Here is a 9,091-nt window from a genome sequence, read left to right on the forward strand (position 1 = left end):
AGCCGTTTTTAATACAGACACGAGAGCAATGTCACAACAAACACCAAATACCTTTAACCTTTTCAACCAAAGATCCTCTTTTGTCTAAAATTCATTCAACAGCTCTGACGTTAAAGTGACCCCGTGATTCTCAGCAACCAATCATATTTTTGCCCGACACCAGCGTTTGATTTCGTCTCCCGTTCGTTCCTGTCTGCACCCTGCGGTGACTCCTCCATAGCTGTACGACAACGAGCCTGTCTGCGGGTTCACAGCATGAGGAAATCAAACGTCCAGCCTCCGTGACAGCAGCTGCTGTGTGTTGTTAGCTAGAAACTGTATTTTCCTTCCACGTTTTTAATAGGCATTTATGCGAAATAGAAAGGAGTTTTTTTTGTTTATGAAGGACTTATGTTACAGTGGGTATAATTAAACAGTTTTATGCGCGCGACTGATGTGAAGAGGAAACCGTTACATGACCCCCCCTCTCTCGTGCATTTTTGGGAGATATTAAAGCTTAAACGAAGACTCGCAATCTTGTCAGTAAAATACACAATAACTAATGGTAAGTGACTATATTCCTAAATATAATAATAGCTTAAAACCCGTGGCAGTGTTTTGATTATACTACAATACGTTGGCGCTAATTTAAGAGGTTTTCACTTTATTTTTCATCGTTTTGAAAAACTACTAGATTTCTCTACAGAAACATTTGTATATATGATCCAATTTATGTGACACCCCCCCACCCCACCAACAGGCAACTAGTGCCAAGAGGCCATCCCTGCAGGGTCCGGTGCCCCCTCCTCGCAAGAAGACAACTGCCAAGCTGGAGCTGACTGAGGAGCAGAAGCAGGAGATCCGGGAGGCCTTCGAGTTGTTCGACACCGATGGCTCTGGACAAATTGATGTGAAGGACCTCAAGGTATGGGAGAGAGAAAAAAAAAGCTAGACCGTTGATCTCAGCGTATGATGGAGAGAGAAGGCCGTTTTCTCTGTGCGCCTCACTGTCCATGTCTCTGATTCTGGTCCAGGTGGCAATGAGAGCTCTGGGGTTTGAGCCAAAGAAAGAGGAGATCAAGAAGATGATTGGTGAAGTGGATAAGGACGGCACAGGAAAGATCTCCTTCGCAGACTTCCTCGCGGTCATGACACAAAAAATGGTAAACATGCACATAACAGGGACGTATTAGAGCTCCCCCCACAACTTTGAACCATCTTAGCCTGATATGGAATAACCATTTATTTGAGTTGATTGTGAGTTTATTCCTTCAGTTTACAGCTAGAATTTCAGTTTGTGTTAAATCCGCTTTCCATGCTCTCCAATTTCAGGCCGAGAAGGACTCCAAAGAGGAGATCCTGAAAGCTTTCCGTCTGTTTGATGATGACGAGACAGGCAAGATCTCATTCAAGAACATAAAGAGAGTGGCCAAAGAGCTCGGGGAGAACCTGACAGACGAGGAGCTGCAGGTGAGGCACAACGTTATTCAATAAAGCAGAGTTCAGAGACATAAGCGCCTTCTCAGTTGCGCTAAAATAATTAAAGTAGGTTTTTGGTAGCTTTGGCCTTTGCCAATTAAGGGATAATGTGCCCCTATTCTTTAGAAGATCAAAAAGTCATTGTCAATCAACCCTAAAAATGTGGCGTCTTGGGGCCATTTAGGCGGCGAGATGACGAGTGCCACTTAGAGGTCGGTTGCGTCTCCAAAGCCAAAGGGCAGAGCTTTAATTCTGACTAACATCAACTCATCATTTGCCAGTGAATCAAACAAGCTCAACCTTGCTTGCACCGTCCCTCTGTGCACCTTTTCATTCCCCCTTATACTGTGTGTTCCTGAAAGGAAATGATTGATGAAGCTGACAGGGATGGAGACGGAGAAGTGAACCAGCAGGAGTTTTTACGCATCATGAAGAAAACCTGCCTGTACTGAAGGGAGTGCAGGGACATCGGGGTGGCGTCGAGAGGACCGGTGGTGGCTTTATGTGGAATGATGCCCGCACATTTCGTCCAGAAAAACCCTCATTATTGTATCGTGCCATCATTTTCAACAAGACGTTTAGCAAAATGTCAAATATAGTCCTCTTTTGATTTACATGATAATCGACTTTACACCTGCCAAAAACATTGTGAGAATCGGTCTCGTTTAAAATGCTGCAGACTTTTTAAGAAAATGTATATCTATTCATGAAAACAAGTTCTCAGTGCCTGCCACCAAACGGTGACAAACATGGTACATTCCGATGCTTTATTTGATGGATTATTTCAGATTGTTTGATCGTTGCATTGTTTTTATGTTGATTTATCAGATCATTTTGTCATGGTTAACCTCGGATGAATGGGGAGTGCCGTCTCATCCCTGTGCTGCCTGTGGATTTGTGCCTGTGCCTCTTAAAAGTGTCACAATCCCAACAGACCTCTCTGACCTGCACACCCTCCTTACAGGTCCCTTCATAACGCTACAAATGTTGGTGTATTTTTCTTGTATTTATCCTTAAAGTATTTATCCTTCTGTTGTGCATATTTTCTCCTCCGTATCCCCGAATGTTTTGTATATTGTGAACCGATGAGTAGACGTACAACATAGTCCTGTTTAGGAAACAGATTAAATATACTGAAGCAGTTTGTCTCGTCTTTATCACTTTTTATGAGAAGCTCCGGTTATCAGTGTTTATACAGCTTGGCTCAGTTTTTTAGCCTTGGATTTCACACATCGTAAAAAGCTTAAAGGGATTTCACTGCAGCAACTAAATTCAGCTGTTTGTTTTTTTTCCAAAGTAAACACTTTACAGGAAGCTGCTGTAATCTTATTACAGCATGTTAACTAGATCCATTCCAGCAAAGCCTCCATTTAAAGATAGTCAACTAAACTTTCGGTCCCGTCTTTAGTTTTCATAAATCCACTCTCCTGTAGGCCTATAATTCACACCGGTCCTCCAGAGCAGAGGTTCAGATGCTGGGTCACAGATAAGCTCTTTTCCGATCTTATAGAAACTGCTTTGATCATCCGGAGGAACTGATGAAATGGTAACAATGTCAATTTACCCCAGCTGTGTGAAGACGTATTCTCGGATATCAATCAAAAGTATATGGCACGACCATTCCAAAAAAAAAAAAAAAAAAAAAAAAAAAATCTGCCTGGAGGAGTAAGCGTGTGATGACCAGGAGTAAAGGAACAATGAGTGCTGTGCTCAAGGTGCAGCTCACCCACACACTGACCATCTCAACAAGGTGGTAGACTGAGGCTGACCCTGGACCTGTAGCGTTGTCACACTGCAGTGAACGTCCATGACCGAAAACTTACTTTGATGCCTGATAGTTAAAAAAAAAAAAAAAAAAAAAATTCCTCATAATTACAAATAATCCAGTTTCACTTCTCCCAGCAGACATGATTTATTACAAATAAAACAAATTCAAATAAATTATATTTTCCACTCATCTTCGGGTATGCTCCGAGGTTCTTCTTCTTTTCCTTATGAACGATTACAACTGCTTCTATATGCCGTTTTTTCACGCATCTGGCCTTAAACCTCAACTCTATCGCAGTGCTGTGTCAACAGCAGGATTTCCCTTTCTTATTTCTACAAGTCAGAGACGGCTCTACTGCATCCAGGCAGAGCCGTCGGTCTGATGGCAGAAACACAGTAATGGAACAAAATACAGCAACCACTCACTCTCACACAGACATGGCCTTAAATATCGTACGATCTTCAAAAGGAGACGTAGAAATTTAGTTGTGTCAAAGTTAGGGTTAGAAGAAATCTTCAAAAGTTAGGAACGTTGCTCCAAGTAAGTGACAACCCATCTCTTTGGACGCTGATATCTAGCACATAAAAAGATGAAATGTTTGTTATGATAGCATTACAAATGAAAACTTTATTTGTAAATTTTATAGAAAAAAAAAAAAAAAAAAAAAAAAAAAGGTCACATTGGAAACCAAATATCAATTAAGATGTTGATCTAGGTACAGTACTATGCTAATTCCATAAAAAACTGATCTCCACTGGGCATTAAAACCCTGGGATGGTTAAGATCTCAATGACAGCATGCGCTCTGCACAAAAACACACAAACTCAGGGACACAATGCTGTTTTGGCTTAAATTTCCCAGTTACACCAACTCCGATCACATACAAACACAGAGAAGACATGAAAAAATGATTTAGCTGCTCAGAAATGTAAGACAAGTTGAATGGAGGTATGTTTGACATTTGAACTTAATCCGAGGTTACCGGCTCAGCTTTAACCGAGTTTGGTTTTTGAGGCAAAGTCTGCGCTGAGTTTTCGCATCACATCCGCATGCGTCTGTCCCGCCAGCTCCTGTCGCACATTCCCATAATGCTCTTTCACGAAGTTGGCAAAAGGTGTGGGAGCGCGTGGCTTCACAGGCGTCAGTAAGACCAGTTGGCCCGTGCAGAGGGCGCACACAAACCTCTGCGTGTCCAGCGACTTGGAATGACGGCCGATCCTGTGAAGTGTCGTGATGCAAGGAATGACTCAGCAGAAATTAACTCTTAGACCTGCACACGCATGCTTAAATCTACTCCTTCACCTAAAAAAAAAAAAAAAAAAAAGAGACTTACGTGTTCTTGCAGCGGGTACACTGATACTGGAACTTGTACTTGATGTCATAACTGTGACAGCGTGTGACCATGGGCAGCTCAGGATGCACCACTGTGGCCTTGCGCGCATACAGCTTCCAGAAGTTTCCGTGACCGTCCCTCACGTTGTTTAGCAGCCATGTTGCAGCATGGCACATCTCGTGGATCAGTGTGTCTCTCAGACGATCTGGAATGGAGGGGGGAAAAAAAAAAAAAAAAAAAAGGAAGGAAGGATGATACTATTATCCACTCTACAGGGACAATATTTACTACTGACCATGCGACTTAAAAATCCTCACCTGCAGAGTCACAGACTTTCTCTGACAGTTCAATTCGGGCGTAGTGGCTTCCTCCGTTACGTTCCCGCCCCGTAATACAGTAACCCGCTGTTTTCCGCATCTTCTTATTCCAGGTCACTGACATGTTGATCGGGAGCTTGAAGGGTAAAGCCAGACATGGACAATAAATTAATCGTTACTCATTAACAATGTTTGCTTCTCAAACTGAATCCAGCTTTGAGTTGTAATGTCAAAATGGTGGAAATAAAACGCTCAGATTCAGTCAAATGCATCAAAACTAACTTGACAAGTCTTTTTTTTTTTTGGGGTCGATTGTGAGGTCTGACTTTTTCTGGATGAATGATTTTGTGATGCAAATGTATTACTCTTTTGAACGCATATTATTTTGAGAAGCAAAACGCTTTATTTTTTAAGCCTCAGCCAACTAGCCGGATTACCTTCGTCAACGCCAAAACTCAGCTGGAACTCGGCTCACAGGACGCAGCAGAGGATAAGTCAATGTTCATAAATGATATTGCTAATATGGGATGTCATACAGCTTCATGTCAAAAGAGGCGAACTATCCCTTTAATCCCACAGTGAGGCAAATTTTTAATTTTTTTAATTATTATTAACATACTTCTGTGAAACAGCCTTCTTAACGACCTGAGGGCAGCTAGAACAGACCTGATACTATTAACAACAAAAAGAGAAACCTCTTTGGTCTTTTAGCATTTTTTTTTGCCATCAATAAAGCTTTTCTGGGTTTAATTTTTGATGTTTGGATGCATTTTTTTTGTACTTTTAGTGTTTTCACTGATTCTGTTTTTTTTACCACTAACATTTTCCTATCTTTGTTTAAATCGAAAAGACTTCATGTTCATTATCCATATTCAACCATACACTTTCGACACTATAGAACTGAATGATTTTGCTATTCTTATACTACTAACCTGTGACATCTGTAGTAGGAGGGCTTGGGGAATCGTTTTTAAAACTCCTCTTTTTAATTGTTTTGACTCTTTTTTTTTTTTGCATTGTTCCATGTAAAGCCCTGCTCAATTAATTTTGTATGAGACGTGCTATTCAAACAATGTGTTTTTGATTGATTGATTGATTGATTGATGGACAGATGAATTAGCAAGACAACAGTTCTTTATATCTGGATAAAGTAACCAGAGTTCATATGGGTGTAGAGTTGGAAAATCCTCAACCTGGATCATTACATCAAAAGGTAGCTAAACAAAAACCACATCTTTCTTATTATATTGTGTAAACCTGCGGAAATGAATGCATCATTTGTTTTTAAACAACTGATAACTGATTAAATATACATGATCTGAACTGTACACAATGTAAATGAAAAAGGGGGAAATGTCGTTCCTCACCTTATTGTCAAACACACTGGTATTGTACAGGCGGTATAACCTGCTTGTGAGCTCCTCCTTATTTTTCTTGAAACTTGCCCCATACATGGAGTCAGGGTTTGTGAGCGACTGCAAAAAGCACCCTGGGGTCTTACACAGCACCACCCTGGAAGACAAATGAATCGAGACAAATGTCCACTTAAAAAGGAAAACCTAATGACTGAAAGACATTCAAACCACTTCACATGTTAAAACAGCGATCGGGTCTGTACATGTGGATAAACGTACCTGCTGGCGGGACCATGTCTGGGCTCTGACTGGCTGACTGTGGGCCTCATGATGGAGGATTTCCCTGGTGTCTTCACATGCTGAGGTTTCTCCTTTAATGGTTTAAAGCTTGGTGTCGCAGTCCTCACAGGAGCTGAAACAACAGGCTCCTTACCGGATTCTACTTTCAGGAACAAAAAGGTAATTGGTCTCACGACTACAAAGAAAATAGCTAGAGACCATTATGACAGTCAAAAGAAAGCAGTAACTTTACCTTTTGTGGTATTAGGTGAGAAAGAAGTGCCTGTGAGATTGTTTTTCTTTTTCAGTCTCTCTAGAAGAGATGCAAACTCCTCCTCAGAACCGCTCGACTCATCCAGTCTAGAAGGTGCTGAAAAGGTGCGTTTGGGCGTAGGGACTGATGTTTGAGTTTTACTGGGGGGAAGAGAAAAGGGAACCGGGCTGGGAGGCAAAGGCAGTGATGGCAAACGGTTTTCTTCATCACTTTTGTCCTCCTCATCATTACTGTTAGCCTTTCGCTGTGGCTTGGGCTTTGAGTGACGAATCTTCCAAGTGCTCCTGATGACAACATTCTCATCATCGTCACTGTCACTGATAAACACTGGTGAATTCAAGTGAGAGAGTGGTTTCCTGAATGGTTGCCGAGCCACGGGAGTATTGCTCGCCCGAGGAACTGCAGAGCGGAGGACAAGTAAAATCACTTTAATGCAAAAATCAGACTATAGATAGGTGAACATTGGTTATCGTTTGGCCTCAGTCTCTCAGCTCATTCTACTCGCCAAAAAAAGAAAGGATTTAAAACAAAAGTGCCAAGCTTCAGCCATAAATTGCATAAGTTTACATCAACATTTAAGGAACAGCAAGACTGTGTTCCCAATATCAGAAACTTGGCTTGTTAAAATGTATGGTGCTAAAGAGGCAAATTCTCGATGAAACCTCTTTCAGTTTGCCGGAGTTTGAGACTGGGATGATGAACACGGTTATTAAGGCACTGTATTTGCATTCTGCAGTGTCGCTTGCCTATCACCTAAGGATAATAGTGCAAGGCTTGTTTAACGAAAATTGCACTAAAGTACCTCTAAAAGTTGATTTGGTCTCAATAAAGTCATCACCAGATGAGCAGTCATCCACTATGAAGTTTTTGAGGCTGTGGAATGAACAGGGGGAAAAAAATAAAAACATTAAACACACACTGCTGGCAGCGACTGTGCTTCTAAGGAAGAAAAAAAACAAAAAACGTTAAAAACCTCACCTATCTTCAATCCCACTCTCTGAGGTTTTCTTGAGTTTGGCAGTAGGAGTTTTTACTCGTTGCAGAACTTTAATGAGCAAAAAGAGGTCATGAGAGAGTGAGATTGTCTCACATCTAACGGGCACAAATTTAGACGAGAAGACTCAAAAAACAAACAAAAAAAGCACTCACATGTCTCAAAAGTGACATCATCATCATCCGAGCTCACCACAGAAACTTTGGAGCTGAACAGAACAAGATTTCGATTTAGCACCTTGACCAGCAGTATTACAAGACAAAGCAGGTGTAATATAGTCCAATCAGAAACACACAGCTTTATGAAAATCTTTTCATATGTTCTACATACCTTTTTGTCTTTGCTGCACTGCTAGGCCTCTGTGAAGGAGCTTTAGCTCGGGGTGTGAACTTTTCCACAAGAACTAAGAAATTAAAAGTGAAACATGACTAAATTAAAATTCTAATCTCGCACAAACACTTTTATGGATATATATATACATATATAACTATATGTTCACACATCAGAAGTCACATTTTTGTAAGGCGTTTATAATTACTCACACTTTTCAAACTCTTCATCACTCGACTCGCTCAGCACCGTGTTAGTTGAGGTAAAGGCTGATTGATGACCACTTGTTCCAACATGACGCGTCTTTCCAATTACACTCATCAACTAGACACAATGGCAGCAGAGTTACTTTGTAAGTTATCACACGTGTCCCTAACATTGTACTTTCCAAATCCATGTCTGTATGGGCTGAAAAGGTAACAAACCTTATTTGCTGCTGCGTCCAGTCCTCCCTCATCCATCCATCCCATCTTTTTAGCAACTCTTTCAAACTTTTTGCAGATCTCATCGTTCATAATTTCTTAAATGAAAACTGTAAATGCACCACAGTGAGCCTGTGATTTATGAGACACACAAAACAATAGGCTTAAAACGTAGAATTCAAGCTCTTCAATTTCCTGTAAGTAAAAGAAAAACCTAAAAACTAAAGCCCTACAGCAACATATCGGTAACTAGAAACCGTTAGCATTATGGTTAGCAACTCGCTAGTAAAAGTTGTCTGTAGCAGCAAATATATACTCGTTCGATATTTTCCGTGAGAATACATCACATTAAGCCGTCATTTAAAAAATATATATATATATATATATATTTATACATATTTCTTAAATGTAGTTTGATTGAGATATGATTACCAAAAGTGTCTCTGTTTTTAAAAACCAGGTTGAAAAGGAAACAGTGAAGGTAAATTTAAATTGTGCGACGCACTTCACCGGAAGTTGTCATGGAGAATTTTGACCAATCGGAGCATGTCACGAACAACA

At 40.7% G+C, this 9,091-nt stretch overlaps 2 protein-coding genes across 2 annotated transcripts; one reads left to right on the forward strand and one right to left on the reverse strand.

Annotated features, from left to right (window-relative positions):
• Positions 1–240: 240 nt before the first annotated feature.
• Positions 241–2,604, forward strand: cetn2 (centrin, EF-hand protein, 2). The gene is made up of 5 exons (XM_075480593.1): positions 241–544; positions 740–904; positions 1,014–1,142; positions 1,312–1,449; positions 1,821–2,604. The coding sequence occupies exons 1-5, from the start codon at positions 542–544 to the stop codon at positions 1,908–1,910; spliced, it is 525 nt and encodes a 174-aa protein (XP_075336708.1). The 5' UTR covers positions 241–541; the 3' UTR covers positions 1,911–2,604.
• Positions 2,605–3,906: 1,302 nt separating this feature from the next.
• gcna (germ cell nuclear acidic peptidase) lies at positions 3,907–8,713 on the reverse strand. The gene is made up of 12 exons (XM_075480594.1): positions 8,534–8,713; positions 8,321–8,432; positions 8,109–8,181; positions 7,934–7,986; positions 7,763–7,829; positions 7,587–7,657; positions 6,764–7,183; positions 6,511–6,670; positions 6,244–6,388; positions 4,877–5,012; positions 4,560–4,764; positions 3,907–4,444 (listed from the first exon to the last, which is right to left on the reverse strand). The coding sequence occupies exons 1-12, from the start codon at positions 8,621–8,623 to the stop codon at positions 4,219–4,221; spliced, it is 1,758 nt and encodes a 585-aa protein (XP_075336709.1). The 5' UTR covers positions 8,624–8,713; the 3' UTR covers positions 3,907–4,218.
• Positions 8,714–9,091: the final 378 nt, after the last annotated feature.

This window comes from Odontesthes bonariensis, chromosome 13 (assembly GCF_027942865.1).
Source record: "Odontesthes bonariensis isolate fOdoBon6 chromosome 13, fOdoBon6.hap1, whole genome shotgun sequence".
Taxonomy (NCBI): domain Eukaryota; kingdom Metazoa; phylum Chordata; class Actinopteri; order Atheriniformes; family Atherinopsidae; genus Odontesthes; species Odontesthes bonariensis.

Excerpts from the sequence above, each read along its gene's own strand:
- cetn2 (XM_075480593.1), top strand. Across the intron at positions 1,143-1,311 it reads CGGTCATGACACAAAAAATG|GCCGAGAAGGACTCCAAAGA; the intron begins GTAAACATGCAC and ends CTCCAATTTCAG. Across the intron at positions 1,450-1,820 it reads TGACAGACGAGGAGCTGCAG|GAAATGATTGATGAAGCTGA; the intron begins GTGAGGCACAAC and ends TGTTCCTGAAAG.
- gcna (XM_075480594.1), bottom strand. The coding sequence starts at position 8,623 with ATGAACGATGAGATCTGCAAAAAGTTTGAAAGAGTTGCTAAAAAGATG. Across the intron at positions 6,389-6,510 it reads AGACATGGTCCCGCCAGCAG|GGTGGTGCTGTGTAAGACCC; the intron begins GTACGTTTATCC and ends TTTGTCTTCCAG. Across the intron at positions 5,013-6,243 it reads CCAGTGTGTTTGACAATAAG|CTCCCGATCAACATGTCAGT; the intron begins GTGAGGAACGAC and ends TTACCCTTCAAG.